The sequence below is a fragment of the Oncorhynchus mykiss genome, chromosome 22 (genome assembly GCF_057628025.1).
Source record: "Oncorhynchus mykiss isolate SJ-2025 chromosome 22, ASM5762802v1, whole genome shotgun sequence".
NCBI classification, from domain to species: domain Eukaryota; kingdom Metazoa; phylum Chordata; class Actinopteri; order Salmoniformes; family Salmonidae; genus Oncorhynchus; species Oncorhynchus mykiss.
Genome location: NC_143043.1, coordinates 28,665,507 through 28,690,187, shown reverse-complemented (window position 1 = coordinate 28,690,187; position 24,681 = coordinate 28,665,507). Strand labels below are relative to the sequence as shown.

At 51.9% G+C, this 24,681-nt stretch overlaps 1 protein-coding gene across 4 annotated transcripts in view; it reads left to right on the top strand.

Annotated features, from left to right (window-relative positions):
• Window positions 1-24,681, top strand: part of LOC110501997 (BCL-6 corepressor) — a 91,915-nt gene that overhangs the window by 21,668 nt on the left and 45,566 nt on the right. For 2 of the 4 annotated variants that reach the window (XM_036959541.2, XM_036959539.2), the window contains 5 exons: window positions 5,717-9,037; window positions 10,597-10,653; window positions 11,216-11,381; window positions 12,490-12,771; window positions 23,332-23,694. In XM_036959541.2, the coding sequence (XP_036815436.1) occupies window positions 5,717-9,037; window positions 10,597-10,653; window positions 11,216-11,381; window positions 12,490-12,771; window positions 23,332-23,694 (4,189 nt within the window). The remainder of the gene's footprint in view (window positions 1-5,716; window positions 9,038-10,596; window positions 10,654-11,215; window positions 11,382-12,489; window positions 12,772-23,331; window positions 23,695-24,681) is intronic. The other 2 variants (XM_090215757.1, XM_036959540.2) reach the window with 1 other exon arrangement.

The following is a 24,681-nucleotide window of genomic DNA, read 5'->3' as shown; positions in this document are numbered from 1 at the left end:
TGCAGAGTGGTGTATAACCAGTGGAAGAATGGTGTGTAACCAGTTGTTGAGTTGTGTATAACCTGTTGAAGAGGTGTTTATAACCTGTTGAAGTTTGGTGTATAACCTTTTGAAGAGTAGTATTTAACCAGCTGAAGAGTTGTGTATAACCAGTTGAATTGTGGTGTATAACCAGTTGAAGAGGTGTATATAACCAGTTGAAGAGTGCTGTTGAATTGTGGTGTAGATTCAGTTTAAGTGTGGCGTATAACCTTTTGAAGAGTTGTGTATAACCAGTTGAAAAGTGTTTTTTTACCAGTTGAAGTGTGTTGTTTAACCAGTTGAGGTGTGGTGTATAACCAGTGGAAGAGTTGTTTATAACCAGTTGAATTGTGGTGTATAACCAGTTGAAATGTGGTGTGTAACCAGTTGAAACATGGTGTGTAACCAGTTGAAGATGGGGTGTTTAACTTTTCTAGGGTAGGGGGCAGCATTCGGAATTTTGGATGAAAAGCGTGCCCAAGTTAAATTTCCTGCTACTCAGGCCCAGAAGAGAGGATATGCATATACTTATAGATTTGGATAGAAAACACTCTAAAGTTTCCAAAACTGTTAAAATAGTGTCTGTTAGTATAACAGAACCGATTTGCTAAAATGAGGGCGTTAAGAGCAGTCTGAATGAGTGGACCCTGCCGTGTCACAGAGCTTTTTCATGCGCACGACCGAGAGAGTGCCTTTCTTGTTTACCTTTTAGTCATTGTCCGGTTGAAATATTATCGGTTATCTAGGCTAAAAACAACCTGAGGATTGAATATTACCATCGTTTGACATGTTTCTATGAACTTTACGGATACAATTTTGATTTCTTTTGTCTGCCTGTTGTGACTGCGTTTGAGCCTGTGGATTACTGAAGAAAACGTGGGAACAAAACGGAGGTTTTTGGATATAAAGAGAGACTTTATTGAACAAAATAAACATTTATTGAATAAATTAATGTCTTCTGAGTGCAACCATATGAAGATCATCAACGGTAAGTGATTACTTTTATCTCTATTTCTGACTTGTGTCACTCTTCTACTTGGCTGGTTACTGTTTGTAATGATTTGTCAGCTGGGCGATGTTCTCAAATAATTGTAAGGAATGCTTTTGCCATAAAGCCTTTTTGAAATCTGACACCGTGGTTCGATTCACAAGAAGTTAATCTTTAAACCTATGTAAAATATTGTATGTTTTCTGAATTTTTATCATGTGTATTTCTGTATCTGAATTTGGCACTCTGCAATTTCGCTAACGTCCCACATACCCTAGAGAGGTTAACTAGTTGTTGAAGTGTGTTGTTTAACCAGTTGAAATGTGGCGTATAACCAGTAGAAGTGTGGTGTATGACCTGTTGAATAGGTGTGTATAACCAGTTGAAAAGGTTTGTATAACCAGTTGAAGTGGTGTGTATAACTAGTTGAAGAGGTGTGTATAACCAGTTGAAGTGTGGTGTATATTCAGTTGAAGTGTGGTGTATAATAAGTTGAAGAGTGGTGTTTAACCAGCTGAAGAGTGGTTTATAAGAATTTGAAGAGGTGTGTATAACCAGTTGAAGAGTGCTTTATAACCAGTTGAAATGTGGTGTATAACAAGTTGAAGAGTGGTGTTTAACCAGATGAAGTATGGTGTATAACCAGTTGAAGTGTGTGTATAACCAGTTGAAGAGTGGTATTTAACTAGCTGAGGTGTGGTGTATAAACAGTTGAAGAGGGGTGTATATCCAGTTGAAGAGGTGTGTATAAACAGTTGGGAGTGGTGTATAACCAGTTTAGGTGTGGTGTATAACCAGTTGAAGAGGTGTGTATATAGTTGAAGGGTGGTGTATAACCAGTTGAAGTGTGGTGTTTAACCTTTTAAAATGTGGTGTATAACCACAGGAAGTGTGGTGTTTAACCAGTGCAAGAGTGGTGTATAACCAGTTTAAAAGGTGTGTATAACCAGTTGAAGTTTGGTGTATAGTCAAGGTGTGGTGTATCACCAGTTGAAATGTGGTGTATAACAAGTTGAAGTGTGGTGTATAAACAGTTGAAGAGGTGTGTATAACCAGTTGAAGAGTGTTGTATTACCAGTTTAAGAGTTGTGTATAACAATTAGAAGAGGTGTGTTTAACCAGTTGAAATGTTGTGTTTTACTAGCTGAAGTGTGGTCTTTAAACACCAAAATTCAACTGGTTATACACACATCTTCAACTGGTTATAGAATACACTTCAACTGGTTATACACACATCTTCAACTGGTTATACACACATCTTCAACTGGTTATAGAACACACTTCAACAGATTATACAACACTCTGCAACTGGTTATACACACATCTTCAACTGGTTATACACACATCTTCAACTGGTTATACACACATCTTCAACTGGTTATACACACATCTTCAACTGGTTATAGAACACACTTCAACAGATTATACAACACTCTGCAACTGGTTATACACCACACCTAAACTGGTTATACACCACTCTCAACTGTTTAAACACACCTCTTCAACTGGTTATAAACAACTCTTCAACTGGTTATACACTAGAGGTCGACCGACTATGATTGTTCAACGCCGATACCGATACCGATTATTGGAGGACCAAAAAAGCCAATACCGATTAATCGGCCGATTTTTAAAATGTATTTGTAATTATGACAATTACAACAACACTGAATGAACACTTATTTTAACTTTAAATAAATCATATATGTGCCGTGTAAAAAAGCTAACGTTTAAGTTCCTTGCTCAGAACATGATAACATATGAAAGCTGGTGGTTCCTTTTAACATGAATCTTCAATATTCCAAGGTAAGAGGTTTTAGGTTGTAGTTAATATAGTATTTATAGGACTATTTCTCTCTATACCATTTGTATTTCATATACCTTTGACTATTGGATGTTCTTATAGGCACTTTAGTATTGCCAGTGTAACAGTATAGCTTCCGTCCCTCTCCTCACCCCTACCTGGGCTCGAACCAGGAACACATCGACAACAGTCACCCTCGAAGCATCGTTACCCATCGCTCCACAAAAGCCGCGGCCCTTGCAGAGCAAGGGGAACAACTACCCCAAGTCTCAGAGCGAGTGACGTTTGAAACACTATTAGCGCGCACCCCACTAACTAGCTAGCCATTTCAGATCAGTTCTACAAGCCTAATCTCGGGAGTTGATATGCTTGAAGTCATAAACAGCGCAATGCTTGAAGCACAGGGAAGAGCTGCTGGCAAAACGCACAAAAGTGCTGTTTGAATGAATGCTTACGAGCCTGTTGCTGCCTACCACCGCTCAGTCAGACTGCTCTATCAAATATCAAGTCATAGACTTAATTATAACATAATAACACATAGAAATACGAGCCTTAGGTCATTAATATGGTCGAATCCGGAAACTATAATTTCAAAAACAAAACATTTATTCTTTCAGTGAAATACGGAACAGTTCCGTATTTTATCTAACGGGTGACATCCATAAATCTAAATATTCCTGTTACATTGTACAACCTTCAATGTTATGTCATAATTACATAAAATTCTGGCAAATTAGTTGGCAACGAGCCAGGCTGCCCAAACTGTTGCATATACCCTGACTCTGCGTGCAATGAACGCAAGTGACACAATTTCATCTGGTTAATATTGCCTGCTAAGCTGGATTTCTTTTAGCTAAATATGCAGGTTTAAAAATACTTCTGTGAATTGATTTTAAGAAAGGCACGGGTGTTTATGGTTAGGTACAGTCGTGCATTGATTGTGCTTTTTACGCATAGGCGCTTTTGTTAAATCATCCCCCTGCATTGCATCGATTATATGCAACGCAGGACACGCTAGATACACTAGTAATACCATCAACCATGTGTAGTTAACTAGTGATTATGATTGATTGATGCTAGCTAGCAACTTACCTTGGCTTCTTACTGCATTCGCGTAACAGGCAGGCTCCCCGTGGAGTGCAATGAGAGGCAGGTGGTTAGAGCGTTGGACTAGTTAACTGTAAGGTTGCAAGATTGAATCCCGGAGCTGAGAAGGGAAAAATCTGCCCCTGAACAAGGCAGTTAACCCACCGTTCCTAGGCCGTCATTGAAATTAAGAATGTGTTGTTAACTGACTTACCTTGTTAAATAAAGGTGTAAAAAAAATAACAAAAAAATACATTTAAAAATTGTCCAAATCGGTGTCCAAATATATCAATTTCCAATTGTTATGAAAACTTGAAATCGGCCCTAATTAATCGGCCATTATAAACAATATTATACACGTAATACACAAGGTAAACACCACTCTTCAACTGGTTATACACCACTCTTCAACTGGTTATACACCACTCTTCAACTGGATTTATACACCACTCTTCAACTGGTTGTAAACACCTCTTTAACTGGTTATACACCACTCTTCAACTGGTTGTAAACACCTCTTCAACTGGTTATACACCACACTTCAACTGGTAGAACACCACATTTCAACTGGTTAAACACACCTCTTCTAATTGTTATACACCACTCTTCAACAGGTTATACACCACTCTTCAACAGGTTATACACCACTGTTCCACTGCTAATACACCACTCTTAAACTGGTTAACCAGTTGAAGAGTGGTTTTTAACCATTTGAAATGTGGTGTATAACCATTTGAAAAGTGGTGTATAACAATTAGAAGAGGTGTGTATAACCAGTTGAAGTGTGGTGTATAACCAGTTGAAGAGGTGTGTATAATCAGTTGAAGAGGTGTGTATAATCAGTTGAAGAGTGGTGTATAATCAGTTGAAGTGTGGTGTATAACCAGTTGAAGTGTGGTGTTTAACCAGTTGAAGAGTGGTGTATAACCAGTTGAAGAGGTTTTTCTAACCAGTTGAAGTGTGGTGTATAACCAGTTGAAGAGGTTTTTCTAACCAGTTGAAGAGGTGTGTATAACCATTTGAAGTGTGGTGTATAACCAGTTGAAGAGTGGTGTATAACCAGTTGAAGAGGCTTTTCTAACCAGTTGAAGTGTGGTGTATAACCAGTTGAAGAGTGGTGTATAACCAGTTGAAGAGTGGTGTATAACCAGTTGAAGAGTGGTGTATAACCAGTTGAAGAGTGGTGTATAACCAGTTGAAGTGTGGTGTATAACCAGTTGAAGAGGTTTTTCTAACCAGTTGAAGAGTGGTGTATAACTAGCTGAAGTGTGGTGTATAACCAGTTGAAGAGGTTTTTCTAACCAGTTGAAGAGTGGTGTATAACTAGCTGAAGTGTGGTGTATAACCAGTTGAAGAGGTTTTTCTAACCAGTTGAAGAGTGGTGTATAACCAGTTGAAGAGGTGTGTATAATCAGTTGAAGAGTGGTGTATAACCAGTTGAAGAGTGGTGTATAACCAGTTGAAGTGTGGTGTATAACCAGTTGAAGTGTGGTGTATAACCAGTTGAAGAGGTGTGTATAATCAGTTGAAGAGGTGTGTATAACCTGTTGAAGAGGTGTGTATAACCAGTTGAAGTGTGGTGTTTAACCAGTTGAAGAGTGGTGTATAACCAGTTGAAGTGTGGTGTATAACCAGTTGAAGAGTGGTGTTTTCCTTGTATATTACGTGTATAATATTGTTTAGAATCAAATCAAACTTTTTTTATTCAGCACATTTCTTACAGAGGATGCATTGTATTAAAATAAACAATCCAAGACATTTGAAATGGGATATAACACGTTTATAATTGGTTTAAACCTGTGTTATTTCTCCTGTAGGTGGATGCCAGGCTAACGCCCCTTGCCGCCATGGGGCTGGACCGCAATGCCTTGATGCGGGACGGCCTCCGCCTGCATGGCAGCGTAGTCTACCCAGGGATCCGAGCGCTGTCAGCCGAGAAGCCCCACGAGGGGTCCACCACCCTCCCCCTCGGCTACAACCGGGACGGCCTTCCAGACCTCCTCTACAAGCCTGACGTTTCCATGGACCGGAGCAAGCCTACCAATGGCTACCTGGACCTGTACAAGAGTCCTCCACCAAGCCTCCATAGGGGACCAGAAGGGCTGGACAGGAGAGGTGTGGGACCTGGGGGGGAGAAGCCCTCAGAGCTGGGTCTGGGGGGTGCTGGTGCAGGAGCAGGCGGGTACCTGCGTCTGCCCTGGGGGCTGAGTCGGGGGCTGTACCCCGAGGCGGGCATCTACCCCTATATGGACTCTTCCAAGTATGCGGCCCTCAGCATGTACAAGGCCCAGTTCCTCAACCAGCCCAGCCCCTACCTGCCCCAGCACCTGGCCTACCAGTCCCTCTGTGCCTCCCAGGGGGGGAACATGAACCCTGCTGCTGCCTCCGCCGCCGAGAGGCTCTACTACATGCCCCCCTACCCCCCGTCCCCCATCTCCTCCCCCCTGGTGGGGTCTCCCATGAGGATCCCAGCGGTGTCGGTGGCCCCCACCTCCATTGTGCACTGCCAGGAGAAAGGATTGAGTGTCGGGTCTCGTGTCCACCACGAGGGGTCTCCGTTTGGGCAGCAGCTTCACCAGCCACCCCCTCCGCCCCAGCACCTTCTACCCCCCCACACAGACAGAGACAGAGACAGATCCCCCAGCAAAAGCAATAAGCCCAGTAGACCCCCCTCCAACAAAGGAGCCAGTAACAGCAGTGGTAGTAGTAGTAGTAGTAGTGGTGGTAGCAGTGGTGGGAGTAATACTAATAGTAGTAGCCTTCCTATTGATTCCTCCCCTCGCGCCTCTTCTCGCCTCCCCCAGCCTGCTCCTCCCCTGCCTCCCCCTCACATAGACAACACCATAGACCTACAGAGGGCAGTCTCTAGAATAGTACCATTATCTTCCTCCTCTTGTTCTTCTTCCTCTTCCCAGACGATACCTCACTCGTTCTATGTGAGCAGCATGGCTTCAGAGCACCCATCCCCTGCCCGGCCCAGCCCCCACAAACCCAGACCCAGAGATGGGGTGTCGGATCACAGGGCTGGGGGATGTGAGAAGAGACCCAGTCAGTGCCCTTCTAAACCATCCTCTGAGCGGCCAGCCCCACTGAACCAGCCCCTGACTACCAAAGACCCAGCAGACCCAAAGCCTCTCGACCTCTCTGGAAGATGGTTGGAGTTAGGCCTGTCTCCTAACAGCTTCCCTGTGAAGATGGAGGCTCTGGGGTCCCCAGGGCCTCGGTACGGACCTCTCCCCAGCCGGGAGCTCCTGAAAGAGACCCTCTCTCTCTCACCCCCCTCCCTACCCTCCCACTCCCTCTCAGTGGTCAGCAGCACATCCTCTAAAGCCCCAGAGAGGCCGGAGATGATCAGCACTTTGCACTCCTCCTGGGTGGTGCCCACCCTTACACCCACCTACACCATTGTGTCCACCCACGCACACCCCCACCCCCCAGCCCTGTCCCCATCCCCCAGGCCCAGCCCAGACACCCAAGGGAATGGCTCCTCTCCATCTGTCATCAAACACAAGGCTCTGGAGAGAGTCCTGCCCCAGCAACGCAGTCCATCCTGCCCCAGGGTAGGAGAGACAAATACTACCCCAATACCTTCCAATCTCAATCCCCCCTCCACAATACCCTTGTCCCCCAAACCCAATAATGATTGGCCCAAACACAGCCCCAGCCCATCAGAAAGTTCCCCCATGGCCAGCCATCATAGGAACTCCACAGAGAAGCCCCCCAAAGCCACCAAGAGGGCTGAGACATCCCGGGAGGTGTCTCCATATAATAAACGTCAGTGTCTAGAGAATTCCAATGGGCACCCACCCAGCCATCTCTACCTGCCCCAGAGCGAGGCCTACCTACCTCACAGCATGGTGTATGCCAACCGATACCTGCACTACTCTGTACCCGACGGCATGGCCCTCCACTCTCTCCCTCTGCCAGGGAAGGGCCCTGCCTACCCTCCCCCCATCCTGCTTGGCAGTAACAGCCTTTACCCCTCCCACCTGGCAGCCAAACACCCCTTACCATACCACAGCTACCCTGGGGAGTACCTCACGTACAACTCCCAGGAGATGGCCCACCCTCTGATGCACACACACACAGACTCTAAAGCCCTGGAGCGGGCAGATCAGCGGCCCAAGTCCCGTGGCCAGGGCCAGGACAAACCTAGGGGACTCAAAGAGGATTTTGATGGGTCCCACAGGGGCCGGAGTGATGTGGAGACAGGGGAGGGGTCCCATGTGAAGCGCAATAAAGATGCAGGGGAGTGGGGAGGGAGCCAGCCCAGACCCCTCTCCTCCTCCAGCACCAGTATCTCTTCCAAAGATAGAATCGTCTGCATTGACCTCGTACACTCCGACACAGATGGAGAGTCCACGCCGGCCGCCAACAAGCCGCCACTCCCTGTCATTGTTCCCATCACCAGGGGCAACCAACACCTGTGTGGCCATGGCGACCAAAGCATGAGGGAAGTGGAGCGAGAGCCAGAACACCAACTGCATCATCATCATCATCTTCATCACCACCCCAGCCCAAGCTCCACCCTGAGAACCTCCCACACAGACAGACAACCAGAGACCCTCTGTATGAGACCCAGGCCCCTCCAGGAGACGGGCTGTACGGGTTTGGCCTCTAGCCCACCTCAGGGCTCCCCAGGACTGGTTACTCGGGCCGAGGAGAGCCGTGAGGGCCAGAGCCCTTCCTCAGACCCAAGGGACCAGGGGGAGCAGGGCAAAAGCACCCTGCGCTGTGCCCGCACATCTGGGGACCGCAAGACAAGAGACCGGACTCTTGGCGATTGTGACCGCACCGCAGTAGACCGTACAACTGGCGATAGTGGCCGCATGCCTGGCGACCGCACGTCTAGAGAGGAGAGAGAAGAGATGGACAGACGATCCTCCTCCCACCCCATCCATCGCTACATGGACCTGGGGAAGGAAAGAGAAAGAGAAGGAGGGAGCGTTGAAGACACAGAGGAGTCACATGGAGAGGGGGATGAGGACGAAGAGGGTGGACGAAGAGGCTCACGGAGGACCAGTCTGACCAAGAGGATCGCTAACTCTTCAGGCTACGTCGGCGACCGCATCAAATGTGTCACAACCGAGCTGTATGCAGACTCTAGCAAGCTGAGTCGGGAACAGCGCGCCCTGCAGGTGAGTTGAGAGAACTGCGGCCGTAGGTGGGTGGCGGGCTGTGGATGTGATGATAAACATGACTCATTTATCTGAAGCCTTTCACAGTTTACATTTCAGTTCCAATCTGGCCATGCAGGAATCAAACCCTCTACTCTGGTCAATTCTGCCACTCATTCTAGGGGGTCATAGCGGGTCCTTGTAGTTTGGAGAGACAATATGATGTCTTAGATACCTGCTTCCCATATCTGAACTGGGGTGACAGTTAGTCCAGGGTTATAGACATATCCCAGCCCTTAGCTGTTGCCTCTGAGTTTATGAGAGGACATTTGAAGCCTGTTGACAGTCTGTGATTTAGTACAAGGCCAGTTCAAAGGGTAACCTAGCCCTGTGAATTGTCTAGGCAGCATTGGTTAAGTTGTTAGCGTGCCCTGCTCTGTGCATCTTGCTCTGGGAGAAAGAGAATGAGAGTGTGTGTGTGTGTGGGGGGGGGGGGGGGGTTCAAAGGCACGTGTTGCTGGACTTCACATTGTGACAGTGGTAACCTCATGGTTCACCCTGCCTCTTGCTGTGCTTAACCCCAAGGTGACCCAGAGGGGCTGGAAGGTGGATAGATGGGGTCCCTTGTTGATTAAGCAGCCCCTTCCACCCTTCCAACCACCCCACACCCACCCCGGCCTTGTGCAAGGTCACACACCCCTCCCCCAATGGCTATTAGTGCCTAGCTTCTCACTCACACATATTGAACACATGAGAACACACACACACGCACGCCATATACACACACACTGATTCAGTGCTGCATGATTGAACCCATTCCACTTGGCTGCATTATTGATTGATCATCTACTTTTCTACCTACTATAGACCAGTGGGTGTAGTTAGATGACATAAAAAACACACGTGTTTACCATTTCTGGCTAGACACACACTCCTCTGATGATGTATCTGCATAGGGCCGAGGCACATTTATGTTACTGGTTGGTTCCACCCGTCTACCCATATGTTGTAAACATGCCTTTGAACCATCTGGTTAGTCTTTAATTGTCATGCTTGCTCATACAGGGCTGGAACACAAAGCTATCAAATGCTAGATTTCTGGATGTTGGCTATCATCTTAATACATTTACAAATAATAATTCTATTGTCTTTCTCGTTGAAAAAAATATATCATTTCAGTTCAGAAAACAAGGGTTTGACAGTTTATTAATGTGTTTATTGATGGGTTCACTGGTTTGATTTGAGTGTGCGTGTGTGTGTGCGTGTGTGTGTGTGTGTGTGTGTGCTTGGTGGGACTGTGGCTACTAGATGTTTTCTGTGTATGAAAGGGGTGCTTCAATCCCAGCTTCCAGGTCTTCAGTACTACTGGTTTTACGTAATAGTAGTTCATTGATTGATTGATTATTGCCAATGATTGGCCAATCCTTGATTAGAGGGGAGGAAGAAAAACCAGCAGTTCTGCGGACCCAGAGGCCCGGGGGGGGGGGGGGGGGGGGGGGGGGGGGGGAGAAACATTTTAACATACAATACCTACATGAAATGATGGACAGATATATTGAGCCCCCGTTCTAATTGCTTAGATGGAAGTCATATCACGAGAGGAGAGTAATATAAGTCGCCCTGCAGCTAACTGGGAGGTCAGTTCTTTACATTTCTCTATCTCACTCTACCTCTCACACACACTTTCTCTCCCCTTCTACCCTCGTTCTGCTCCCTCTTTCTCTTTCTCTGCACTCTATCTTTCGTTCTGTCTTTTCCTCACCTGCTCTGCACTGCGTACTCCTTCTCTCTCTCTCTCCCCTCCCTTTCTTTTCTCTCTCTTTCCCCTTCTCTTTCTCTCTCTGTGAGCCTCAGGGCTAGCCGTATGTGTTTCCTAGCTGTGTTCATGTTTCAGGAAGGGAGATGGCAGGAACTAGGGCCTCAGAGCAATCGCATGGACTCACCGTGGCTGACTGCACTAGTCTAACCTAACCATGTCTGGATGTGCTTGTTCATTTATCTCTCTCTTTGTTCTGTTTTGTTTTGGCCTCCTTTTTTGACACAATGTGATCTTGTTGTTTGCTTCGGTAGTCGTTCAGCCCAGATTGAGGTTTAGAGAGGTGTGTGTGGCGGAGGCTAGACGGTTAGTGGGTTTCATGGCTGTTTTCTCTGTGTGTGTCTCTCTGTGTATGTCGTGTGTGTGTGTGTGTGTGTGTTTAGCGGGCGATGATGCGGTTCTCGGAGCTGGAGCTGAAGGAGAAGGAGTGCGGGGGTGTGTGTGTGTCTGCGTCGGCAGCGGTAGCAGGACAGGAGTTGGCAGACCGCCAGCGGAGAGAAAGAGAGTGGGAACACTGCCAACACACCGCCAGGCAGGGAGAGAGGGAGGGTGAGTAACCCAATGCACACACACACGCACACACACACACACACTCACGCACACGCGCACACGCACACACATGCAAACTTACAGCACTCAGCTAGGCAGGGTTTGTTCACAACACACATACACACACACACAGTGAGAGAAAGAGAGAGAGACGTGGAGAGTCTTATTTTTAAGGAGCATTTTGTGCTTATCTGTGTAGAGAGAGGATAAAGGGGGAGGGGAGGATGAGATCGAGTGAGTGAGGGGAGAGCTGAGGGGTGATTCAAGGCAAGTTATAGAGAGGGAAGAGGAATAGTTAGCGAGGGAAAGCGAATGGTAGAGAGGAATGGGAGCTAGAAAGGAATAGAGATTGTGCCAGAGAAAGAGAAGGAGAGAGTGTGAGGGAGGGAAAGAGAGAGAGGAAGGGGGGGGGGGATACTTGTGTTGGCGGGGAGCCAAGCTGTGTATTGAAGCGAGCCCTGGACTGACGTGGGAGCCTAATTATGGCAGAGAGAGGGAGAGAAAGGGAGAGCGAGCGTCATGCTATGTGTGGGAAGGGCGTGGCAGGGTCATGGCAGGGGGTGGATGGGGGAGGAGAGAGGGAGAAAAAGGAGTGTTTTTGTCCTAAATAAAAGAAATCCTGGCTTCCTCTTGCTCCCTCCCTCCCCCCCACCCCCTCCCTCTCTCTCTCCCTCTTTCTCTCTGTCTTTCTCTCTCTCTCTCTCTCTCTCGGTCCCTCCTCTCACCGCTCTCTCTCCCTCCCTCCCTCCCTCCCCCCCCTCTCTCCCTCTCCCTCTTTCTCTCTCTCTCTCTCTCTCTCCCTCTTTCTCTCTCTCTCTCTCTCTCTCTCTCCCTCTTTCTCTCTGTCTCTCTCTCTCTCTTTTTCCCATAGTGGGAGTGTCGGTGTGAACGGTTAGACTTTCAGCTCCACTGACACTCTATACCCCATCAAAGTTTTATAGTCTGTCTTTAGAAGAGAATAAACGTTGGCTGCTGTTTAACAGCCCTTCTCTTTCTCTCTCTTCTCTTTCCCTCACTCTCTCATCACCCACCATCTCTCACCTCTCTCCATGGCTTCTTTCTCCTCCGCTTCCCTTCTCTCCTCTCTTGATCTTCCTCCTTGGTCTAGGTGGAAGGCAGGACTATGGGAACAACAGAGTCCCAGTCCTCCAGAGGAGTGGGGGCCAGAGGGAGAGCCTGTACACAGGGCAGGAGGCCTGGGAGGGGGCTAGAGATGGTGCCAGAGAGGGTGAGGGTTGGCGATGTTCACCCCCAGTCCTGGCACTGGCAGACCGGCACCTTCAGGAGAAGGGTGGGCAGGGCATGGTACCCATTAGGAAACACACACACAGCCTACAGAAGGGAGAGGAGGAAGGAGAAAAGAGCTCAGAGAAGGCCAGAATGACTTCAGGTGAGTGTGGGGGATGTAGTTTTCACTTATCGACTCGTGTCAATCTGGCTCTTTACAGCCCTTTCTCTCCATCTCATCCTTTTGATCTCAGCTGTCTCTCTCTCAGGCCTCTCTCTCTGTCCCTCCTCTCATCCCTCTCTCTCCGTCCCTCCTCTCACCGCTCTCTCTCTGTCCCTCCTCTCATCCCTCTCTCTCCGTCCCTCCTCTCACCCCTCTCTCTCTGTCCCTCCTCTCATCCCTCTCTCTCTGTCCCTCCTCTCACCGCTCTCTCTCTGACCCTCCTCTCACCCCTCTCTCGCTGTCCCTGCTCTCATCCCTCTCTCTCTGTCCCTCCTCTCATCCCTCTCTCTCTGTCCCTCCTCTCATCCCTCTCTCTCTGTCCCTCCTCTCACTGATCTCTCTCTCTGTCCCTCCTCTCACCGATCTCTCTCTCTGTCCCTCCTCTCACCCCTCTCTCTCTCTGTCCCTCCTCTCACCGTTCTCTCTCTGTCCCTCCTCTCACTGATCTCTCTCTCTGTCCCTCCTCTCACCGCTCTCTCTCTCTCTGTCCCTCCTCTCATCCCTCTCTCTCTGTCCCTCCTCTCATCCCTCTCTCTCTGTCCCTCCTCTCATCCCTCTCTCTCTGTCCCTCCTCTCACCCCTCTCTCTCTGTCCCTCCTCACCTCTCTCTCTCTGACCCTCCTCTCACCCCTCTCTCTCTGTCCCTCCTCTCACCGCTCTCTCTCTGTCCCTCCTCTCACCCCTCTCTCTCTGTCCCTCCTAACTGCTCTCTCTCTGTCCCTCCTCACCGCTCTCTCTCTGTCCCTCCTCTCACCGCTCTCTCTCTGTCCCTCCTCTCACCCCTCTCTCTCGGTCCCTCATCACCCCTCTCTCTCTGTCCCTCCTCTCACCCCTCTCTCTCTCACCGCTCTCTCTCTGTCCCTCCTCACCGCTCTCTCTCTGTCCCTCATCACCGCTCTCTCTCTGTCCCTCCTCTCACCCCTCTCTCTCTGTCCCTCCTCTCACCGCTCTCTCTCTGTCCCTCCTCACCCCTCTCTCTCTGTCCCTCCTCAACGCTCTCTCTCTGTCCCTCCTCTCACCGCTCTCTCTCTGTCCCTCCTCTCACCCCTCTCTCTCTGTCCCTCCTCACCGCTCTCTCTCTGTCCCTCCTCTCACCGCTCTCTCTGTCCCTCCTCTCATCCCTCTCTCTCTGTCCCTCCTCTAATCCCTCTCCCTCTGTCCCTACTCTCATCCCTCTCTCTATGTCCCTCCTCTCACCGCTCTCTCTCTGTCCCTCCTCTCATCCCTCTCTCTGTCCCTCCTCTCACCGCTCTCTCTCTGACCCTCCTCTCACCCCTCTCTCTCTCTGTCCCTCCTCTCAACCCTCTCTCTCTGTCCCTCCTCTCATCCCTCTCTCTCTGTCCCTCCTCTCACCGCTCTCTCTCTGACCCTCCTCTCACCCCTCTCTCTCTGTCCCTGCTCTCATCCCTCTCTCTCTGTCCCTCCTCTCATCCCTCTCTCTCTGTCCCTCCTCTCATCCCTCTCTCTCTGTCCCTCCTCTCACTGATCTCTCTCTCTGTCCCTCCTCTCACTGATCTCTCTCTCTGTCCCTCCTCTCACCGCTCTCTCTCTCTGTCCCTCCTCTCACCGTTCTCTCTCTGTCCCTCCTCTCACTGATCTCTCTCTCTGTCCCTCCTCTCACCGCTCTCTCTCTCTCTGTCCCTCCTCTCATCCCTCTCTCTCTGTCCCTCCTCTCATCCCTCTCTCTCTGTCCCTCCTCTCATCCCTCTCTCTCTGTCCCTCCTCACCTCTCTCTCTCTGACCCTCCTCTCACCCCTCTCTCTCTGTCCCTCCTCTCACCGCTCTCTCTCTGTCCCTCCTCTCACCCCTCTCTCTCTGTCCCTCCTCACTGCTCTCTCTCTGTCCCTCCTCACCGCTCTCTCTCTGTCCCTCCTCTCACCCCTCTCTCTCGGTCCCTCATCACCCCTCTCTCTCTGTCCCTCCTCACCTCTCTCTCTCTGACCCTCCTCTCACCCCTCTCTCTCTGTCCCTCCTCTCACCGCTCTCTCTCTGTCCCTCCTCTCACCCCTCTCTCTCTGTCCCTCCTCACTGCTCTCTCTCTGTCCCTCCTCACCGCTCTCTCTCTGTCCCTCCTCTCACCCCTCTCTCTCGGTCCCTCATCACCCCTCTCTCTCTGTCCCTCCTCTCACCCCTCTCTCTCTCACCGCTCTCTCTCTGTCCCTCCTCACCGCTCTCTCTCTGTCCCTCCTCACCACTCTCTCTCTGTCCCTCCTCACCCCTCTCTCTCTGTCCCTCCTCTCACCCCGCTCTCTCTCTGTCCCTCCTCACCCCTCTCTCTCTGTCCCTCCTCACCGCTCTCTCTCTGTCCCTCCTCTCATCGCTCTCTCTCTGTCCCTCCTCTCACCCCTCTCTCTCTGTCCCTCCTCACCGCTCTCTCTCTCTCTGTCCCTCCTCTCACCGCTCTCTCTGTCCCTCCTCTCATCCCTCTCTCTCTGTCCCTCCTCTAATCCCTCTCTCTCTGTCCCTACTCTCATCCCTCTCTCTCTGTCCCTCCTCTCACCGCTCTCTCTCTGACCCTCTTCTCACCCCTCTCTCTCTCTCTGTCCCTCCTCTCAACCCTCTCTCTCTGTCCCTCCTCTCACCCCTCTCTCTCTGTCCCTCCTCTCACCGCTCTCTCTCTGTCCCTCCTCTCACCCCTCTCTCTCTCTGTCCCTCATGTCACCGCTCTCTCTCTGTCCCTCCTCTCACTGCTCTCTCTCTCTGTCCCTCCTCTCATCCCTCTCTCTCTCTGTCCCTCCTCTCACCCCCCTCTCTCTCTGTCCATCCTCTCACCCCTCTCTCTCTGTCCCTCCTCTCATCCCTCTCTCTCTGTCCCTCTTCTCACTTATCTCTCTCTCTGTCCCTCCTCTCATCCCCCTCTCTCTGTCCCTCCTCTCACCTCTCTCTCTCTGTCCCTCCTCTCACCCCCCTCTCTCTCTGTCCCTCCTCTCACCCCTCTCTCTCTGTCCCTCCTCTCATCCCTCTCTCTCTGTCCCTCTTCTCACTTATCTCTCTCTCTGTCCCTCCTCTCATCCCCCTCTCTCTGTCCCTCCTCTCACCGCTCTCTCTCTCTGTCCCTCCTCTCACCGCTCTCTTTCTCTGTCCCTCCTCTCATTCCTCTCTCTCTGTCCCTCCTCTTATCCCTCTCTCTCTGTCCCTCCTCTCACCCCTCTCTCTCGGTCCCTCATCACCCCTCTCTCTCTGTCCCGCCTCTCACCCCTCTCTCTCTCTGTCCCTCCTCTCACCCCTCTCTCTCTGTCCCTCCTCTCATCCCTCTCTCTGTCCCTCCTCTCACTGATCTCTCTCTCTGTCCCTCCTCTCATCCCTCTCTCTCTGTCCCTCCTCTCATCTTTCTCTCTGTCCCTCTTCTCACTGATCTCTCTCTCTGTCCCTCCTCTCACCCCTCTCTCTCTGTCCCTCCTCTCACCCCTCTCTCTCTCTGTCCCTCCTCTCATCCCTCTCTCTCTCTGTCCCTCCTCTCACCCCTCTCTCTCTGTCCCTCCTCTCACCGCTCTCTCTCTGTCCCTCCTCTCACCCCTCTCTCTCTCTGTCCCTCCTCTCATCCCTCTCTCTCTCTCTGTCCCTCCTCTCACCCCTCTCTCTCTGTCCCTCCTCTCACCGCTCTCTCTCTGTCCCTCCTCTCATCCCTCTCTCTCTGTCCCTCCTCACCTCTCTCTCTCTGACCCTCCTCTCACCCCTCTCTCTCTGTCCCTCCTCTCACCGCTCTCTCTCTGTCCTTCCTCTCACCCCTCTCTCTCTGTCCCTCCTCACTGCTCTCTCTCTGTCCCTCCTCACCGCTCTCTCTCTGTCCCTCCTCTCACCCCTCTCTCTCGGTCCCTCATCACCCCTCTCTCTCTGTCCCTCCTCACCTCTCTCTCTCTGACCCTCCTCTCACCCCTCTCTCTCTGTCCCTCCTCTCACCGCTCTCTCTCTGTCCCTCCTCTCACCCCTCTCTCTCTGTCCCTCCTCACTGCTCTCTCTCTGTCCCTCCTCACCGCTCTCTCTCTGTCCCTCCTCTCACCCCTCTCTCTCGGTCCCTCATCACCCCTCTCTCTCTGTCCCTCCTCTCACCCCTCTCTCTCTCACCACTCTCTCTCTGTCCCTCCTCACCGCTCTCTCTCTGTCCCTCCTCACCACTCTCTCTCTGTCCCTCCTCACCCCTCTCTCTCTGTCCCTCCTCTCACCCCGCTCTCTCTCTGTCCCTCCTCACCCCTCTCTCTCTGTCCCTCCTCACCGCTCTCTCTCTGTCCCTCCTCTCATCGCTCTCTCTCTGTCCCTCCTCTCACCCCTCTCTCTCTGTCCCTCCTCACCGCTCTCTCTCTCTCTGTCCCTCCTCTCACCGCTCTCTCTGTCCCTCCTCTCATCCCTCTCTCTCTGTCCCTCCTCTAATCCCTCTCTCTCTGTCCCTACTCTCATCCCTCTCTCTCTGTCCCTCCTCTCACCGCTCTCTCTCTGACCCTCTTCTCACCCCTCTCTCTCTCTGTCCCTCCTCTCAACCCTCTCTCTCTGTCCCTCCTCTCACCCCTCTCTCTCTGTCCCTCCTCTCACCGCTCTCTCTCTGTCCCTCCTCTCACCCCTCTCTCTCTCTGTCCCTCATGTCACCGCTCTCTCTCTGTCCCTCCTCTCACTGCTCTCTCTCTCTGTCCCTCCTCTCATCCCTCTCTCTCTCTGTCCCTCCTCTCACCCCCCTCTCTCTCTGTCCATCCTCTCACCCCTCTCTCTCTGTCCCTCCTCTCATCCCTCTCTCTCTGTCCCTCTTCTCACTTATCTCTCTCTCTGTCCCTCCTCTCATCCCCCTCTCTCTGTCCCTCCTCTCACCTCTCTCTCTCTGTCCCTCCTCTCACCCCCCTCTCTCTCTGTCCCTCCTCTCACCCCTCTCTCTCTGTCCCTCCTCTCATCCCTCTCTCTCTGTCCCTCTTCTCACTTATCTCTCTCTCTGTCCCTCCTCTCATCCCCCTCTCTCTGTCCCTCCTCTCACCGCTCTCTCTCTCTGTCCCTCCTCTCACCGCTCTCTTTCTCTGTCCCTCCTCTCATTCCTCTCTCTCTGTCCCTCCTCTTATCCCTCTCTCTCTGTCCCTCCTCTCACCCCTCTCTCTCGGTCCCTCATCACCCCTCTCTCTCTGTCCCGCCTCTCACCCCTCTCTCTCTCTGTCCCTCCTCTCACCCCTCTCTCTCTGTCCCTCCTCTCATCCCTCTCTCTGTCCCTCCTCTCACTGATCTCTCTCTCTGTCCCTCCTCTCATCCCTCTCTCTCTGTCCCTCCTCTCATCTTTCTCTCTGTCCCTCTTCTCACTGATCTCTCTCTCTGTCCCTCCTCTCACCCCTCTCTCTCTGTCCCTCCTCTCACCCCTCTCTCTCTCTGTCCCTCCTCTCATCCCTCTCTCTCTCTGTCCCTCCTCTCACCCCTCTCTCTCTGTCCCTCCTCTCACCGCTCTCTCTCTGTCCCTCCTCTCACCCCTCTCTCTCTGTCCCTCATCTCACCGCTCTCTCTCTGTCCCTCCTCTCACTGCTCTCTCCCTCTGTCCCTCCTCTCATCCCTCTCTCTCTATCCCTCTTCTCACAGATCTCTCTCTCTGTCCCTCCTCTCACCCCTCTCTCTCTGTCCCTCCTCTCACCGCTCTCTCTCTGTCCCTCCTCTCATCCCTCTCTCTCTCTGTCCCTCCTCTCATCCCTCTCTCTCTGTCCCTCTTCTCACTTATCTCTCTCTCTGTCCCTCCTCTCATCCCCCTCTCTCTGTCCCTCCTCTCACCTCTCTCTCTCTGTCCCTCCTCTCACCCCCCTCTCTCTCTGTCCCTCCTCTCACCCCTCTCTCTCTGTCCCTCCTCTCATCCCTCTCTCTCTGTCCCTCTTCTCACTTATCTCTCTCTCTGTCCCTCCTCTCATCCCCCTCTCTCTGTCCCTCCTCTCACCGCTCTCTCTCTCTGTCCCTCCTCTCACCGCTCTCTTTCTCTGTCCCTCCTCTCATTCCTCTCTCTCTGTCCCTCCGCTTATCCCTCTCTCTCTGTCCCTCCTCTCACCCCTCTCTCTCTCTGTCCCTCCTCTCACCGCTCTCTCTCTCTGTCCCGCCTCTCACCCCTCTCTCTCTCTGTCCCTCCTCTCACCCCTCTCTCTCTGTCCCTCCTCTCATCCCTCTCTCTCTGTCCCTCCTCTCACTGATCTCTCTCTCTGTCCCTCCTCTCATCCCTCTCTCTCTGTCCCTCCTCTCATCTTTCTCTCTGTCCCTCTTCTCACTGATCTCTCTCTCTGTCCCTCCTCTCACCCCTCTCTCTCTGTCCCTCCTCTCACCCCTCTCTCTCTCTGTCCCTCCTCTCATCCCTCTCTCTCTGTCCCTCCTCTCACCCCTCTCTCTCTGTCCCTCCTCTCACCGCTCTCTCTCTGTCCCTCCTCTCACCCCTCTCTCTCTGTCCCTCATCTCACCGCTCTCTCTCTGTCCCTCCTCTCACTGCTCTCTCCCTCTGTCCCTCCTCTCATCCCTCTCTCTCTATCCCTCTTCTCACAGATCTCTCTCTCTGTCCCTCCTCTCAACCCTCTCTCTCTGTCCCTCCTCTCACCGCTCTCTCTCTGTCCCTCCTCTCATCCCTCTCTCTGTCCCTCCTCTCACCGCTCTCTCTCTGACCCTCCTCTCACCCCCCTCTCTCTCTGTCCCTCCTCTCACCTCTCTCTCTCTGTCCCTCCTCTCACCTCTCTCTCTCTGTCCCTCCTCTCACCCCCTCTCTCTGTCCCTCCTCTCACCGCTCTCTCTCTGTCCCTCCTCTCACCCCTCTCTCTCTCTGTCCCTCCTCTTACTGCTCTCTCTCTCTGTCCCTCCTCTCATCCCTCTCTCTCTGTCCCTCCTCTCACCCCTCTCTCTCCCTGTCCCTCCTCTCACCCCTCTCTCTCTGTCCCTCCTCTCATCCCTCTCTCTCTATCACTCTTCTCACTGATCTCTCTCTCTGTCCCTCCTCTCACGCTCTCGCTCTGTCCCTCCTCTCACCGCTCTCTCTCTCTGTCCCGCCTCTCACCCCTCTCTCTCTCTGTCCCTCCTCTCACCCCTCTCTCTCTGTCCCTCCTCTCATCCCTCTCTCTCTGTCCCTCCTCTCAATGATCTCTCTCTCTGTCCCTCCTCTCATCCCTCTCTCTCTGTCCCTCCTCTCACCGCTCTCTCTCTGTCCCTCCTCTCATCTTTCTCTCTGTCCCTCTTCTCACTGATCTCTCTCTCTGTCCCTCCTCTCATCCCTCTCTCTCTGTCCCTCCTCTCACCCCTCTCTCTCTCTGTCCCTCCTCTCATCCCTCTCTCTCTGTCCCTCCTCTCACCCCTCTCTCTCTGTCCCTCCTCTCACCACTCTCTCTCTGTCCCTCCTCTCACCCCTCTCTCTCTGTCCCTCATCTCACCGCTCTCTCTCTGTCCCTCCTCTCACTGCTCTCTCCCTCTGTCCCTCCTCTCATCCCTCTCTCTCTATCCCTCTTCTCACAGATCTCTCTCTCTGTCCCTCCTCTCACCCCTCTCTCTCTGTCCCTCCTCTCACCGCTCTCTCTCTGTCCCTCCTCTCATCCCTCTCTCTGTCCCTCCTCTCACCGCTCTCTCTCTGACCCTCCTCTCACCCCTCTCTCTCTCTGTCCCTCCTCTCACCTCTCTCTCTCTGTCCCTCCTCTCACCTCTCTCTCTCTGTCCCTCCTCTCACCCCTCTCTCTCTGTCCCTCCTCTCACCGCTCTCTCTCTGTCCCTCCTCTCACCCCTCTCTCTCTCTGTCCCTCCTCTCACTGCTCTCTCTCTGTCCCTCCTCTCACCGCTCTCTCTCTGTCCCTCCTCTCACCTCTCTCTCTCTGTCCCTCCTCTCACCTCTCTCTCTCTGTCCCTCCTCTCACCCCTCTCTCTCTGTCCCTCCTCTCACCGCTCTCTCTCTGTCCCTCCTCTCACCCCTCTCTCTCTCTGTCCCTCCTCTCACTGCTCTCTCTCTCTGTCCCTCCTCTCATCCCTCTCTCTCTGTCCCTCCTCTCACCCCTCTCTCTCTCTGTCCCTCCTCTCACCCCTCTCTCTCTGTCCCTCCTCTCATCCCTCTCTCTCTATCCCTCTTCTCACTGATCTCTCTCTCTGTCCCTCCTCTCACCGCTCTCTCTCTGTCCCTCCTCTCACCGCTCTCTCTCTGTCCCTCCACTCACCCCTCTCTCTCTGTCCCTCCTCTCACCCCTCTCTCTCTGTCCCTCCTCTCATCCCCCTCTCTCTGTCCCTCCTCTCATCCCCCTCTCTCTGTCCCTCCTCTCACCGCTCTCTCTCTCTGTCCCTCCTCTCACCGCTCTCTTTCTCTGTCCCTCCTCTCACCGTTCTCTCTGTCCCTCCTCTCATCCCTCTCTCTCTGTCCCTCCTCTCACCGCTCTCTCTCTGTCCCTACTCTCACCGCTCTCTCTCTCCCTCCTCTCACCGCTCTCTCTCTCTCTGTCCCTCCTCTCATCCCTCTCTCTCTCCCTCCTCTCACCGCTCTCTGTCCCTCCTCTCACCGCTCTCTCGCTGTCCCTCCTCTCACCGCTCTCTCTCTCCCTCCTCTCACCGCTCTCTCTCTCTGTCCCTCCTCTCATCCCTCTCTCTCTCCCTCCTCTCACCGCTCTCTGTCCCTCCTCTCACCTCTCTCTCTCTGTCCCTCCTCTCACCTCTCTCTCTCCCTCCTCTCACTGCTCTCTCTCTGTCCCTCCTCTCACCCCTCTCTCTCTCTCCCTCTTCTCACTGCTCTCTCTCTGTCCCTCCTCTCATCCCTCTCTCTCTCTCCCTCCTCTCACCGCTCTCTCTCTGTCCCTCCTCTCACCTCTCTCTCTCTGTCCCTCCTCTCACCGCTCTCTCTCTCTGTCCCTCCTCTCATCCCTCTCTCTGACCCTCCTCTCATCCCTCTCTCTCTGTCCCTCCTCTCATCCCTCTCTCTGTCCCTCCTCTCACCGCTCTCTCTCTCTGTCCCTCCTCTCATCCCTCTCTCTGACCCTCCTCTCATCCCTCTCTCTCTGTCCCTCCTCTCATCCCTCTCTCTGTCCCTCCTCTCACCGCTCTCTCTCTGTCCCTCCTCTCTTCCCTCTCTCTCTGTCCCTTCTCTCATCCCTCTCTCTGACCCTCCTCTCATCCCTCTCTCTCTGTCCCTCCTCTCATCCCTCTCTCTGTCCCTCCTCTCACCGCTCTCTCTCTCTGTCCCTCCTCTCATCCCTCTCTCTGACCCTCCTCTCATCCCTCTCTCTCTGTCCCTCCTCTCATCCCTCTCTCTGTCCCTCCTCTCACCGCTCTCTCTCTGTCCCTCCTCTCATCCCTCTCTCTCTGTCCCTTCTCTCAACCCTCTCTCTCGGTCCCTCCTCTCATCGCTCTCTCTCGGTCCCTCCTCTCACCGCTCTCTCTCTCTGTCCCTCCTCTCATCCCTCTCTCTGACCCTCCTCTCATCCCTCTCTCTCTGTCCCTCCTCTCATCCCTCTCTCTGTCCCTCCTCTCACCGCTCTCTCTCTGTCCCTCCTCTCATCCCTCTCTCTCTGTCCCTTCTCTCATCCCTCTCTCTCTGTCCCTCCTCTCACCGCTCTCTCTCGGTCCCTCCTCTCACCGCTCTCTCTCTGTCCCTCCTCTCACCGCTCTCTCTCTGTCCCTCCTCTCACCGCTCTCTCTCGGTCCCTCCTCTCACCCCTCTCTCTTTGCCTCATCACCATAGATGTTCAATCTCGCTCTGTCTGGCTCTCTCTCCCCTACCATTTCTGTTCCCTCCTTCTTTCCCCCCTCTGTCTGTTCCAACCCTCTCACCTTTTCCTCCCACAACTACTGTACTTCATTTCTCTTTCTCTCTGTCCCATCCTTCTCGCTGTGTGGCAGCCAGTTTAGCGAAGATAGAGAGCGAGAGAGAGGATGCACAAGAGGAGAGAGAGGAGTGTTTAATCCTGTCTTTGAGTGGGGAGAAGGGAGGGAGCAGGACAGCCATTCTCTCTTTTCTTTCAGCTGCGCCGTTCCTCTGCCACCTTCTTCAAAGCTGCTCTTTTCTTTTCAGATCCTTTCTTTCTTCCCTTGTGTGTTTGGGTTTCTGTTCTTTTCTCCCTTTTCTTTTGGCATGTGGTTGCACTCGCTCTCCCAGTGCTGGCAGACGAGAGGGCTAGTCCTCCCTGGGGCATTTGAGAACCCCCCCCCTACTCCTCTCTCCTTCCCCCCTCTCTCCCTTTCTCTCTCTCTGTCTCTCTCTTACACACACACACACACACACACACACACACACACACACACACACACACACACACACACACACACACACACACACACACACACACACACACACACACACACACACACACACACACACACAGAGGCTTTCCTATGCTTAAAGTGAAGCTTACATGAGGCTTTACAGCTCATCAGCTTGTGAGAGTGGGCACCATGTTTGCCTTTGTGTCTTTTTTGTCTCTATGTGTGTATGTGTGTCCATGCATGTGTGTGTCTGTTTATGTTGTGCTCCTGTGTCTGTAAGTGTCAGTGTGTCTGTATGTGTCCTATTGTGTGTGTGTGTTCTCCACTAACGTCCACTCTCTGGGTCGGTAGATGCGTGCGTGCTGTGGGGCAGTGAGCAACCTACGGCTCCTACTACTAATGATGATGATGATGATGAAGAGGTGAGGAAGCTGAAGGTGTGTATCGAGCTGAAGGGGCTCCGCCTCCGCAAGCCCACCTCTTCCTCCCCCGAGAGGCCAGAGGTCAAAGAGGAGAGGACATGGTTATCACATCACAGCCCCTCCTTCCTGCCCCGGACCCTCCCCCCGACCCCAACCTGGAACCCAGCCCATGCTCCGCCCCCTCGGGACAGGAAGTTCAAGGTTGATTCGGAAGTGAAACCTCTGTCACAGAAGCCAGAGATCACAAAGAGCTGGGCCAGAGAGATGCTGGCTAATGGAGACGCTAAACGAGGTAGTCTGTCTGTCTGTCTGTCTGAGTTGTCTGATTCTGATTGACTCTGTGGGGTTGTCCTGTAGCCTTGTCGCCAGTGGTAGTGGGCTTTTACTGCTGCTATGTACAGTATGGAGCAGTGTTTACTGTGCAATACGCTGTTCTATATCTTTTGTTGTGTCCTTCGTATCTCCTCAACATCTCCTCTCTGACAGAAGTGTTCATCTAGGCTCTCTATGGTTTAGCCTTCAATATCCCTGTGCTTTGTGATGTCATTTCCTCTCTACATTAGTGGTGTAGTCAGCCTGCCTGGGATCAGGCGCTTTCCCTGCAGAGTGGACAGGAAGTGACATAGGAGGACACTTCCTGCTGGCTCCAGGGGTCCTGTGAAGGTATTTAGAGTGTTTAGAGTGTTAGAGAGGCTGTGTCTGTGGTTAAGACTCTACCAGCTAACAACAAACGTTCCCATAACGTTAGAGAACGTTCCCATAACGTTAGAGAACGTTCCTTTAAGAGTATCATTAGGTCACTAACTCATGTTTTTATAGGAATGTTGCAAAAACTTTTGTGCCTCCCCCCCAAAAAATCATTACACATCACATCTTGTTGCTAAGCTAATCAATGCCCTGATTAGTGAACCACTGATTCATTCACAGGTCTTTGTCTGTTTGGGATACTCACACAGTGCTTTGGAGATAGTGTTTTCAACTTAGATATTTCACACACAGGATTACATTGTGCATGTTCAATTATTCAGTCATTATTATTCAACATTTCCTCACCTGGGATTTGAACACACAGCCTCTTGGTTCACGTTATTCTGATCTTCCTGCTACATCTCCGTGTCCGTGTCAGGTATCAATAAATCTGATTATTCTCTCATCATTGATTTTATTCCCTTATTTCAGTAATTGAAGGGCTTTCTGTCTAGTTGTCTAATGTTGCTGGGCCATATTAACCTGTTTTAATGATACTCCTGAATCATTATGCTCAATCAAATATTTTCTT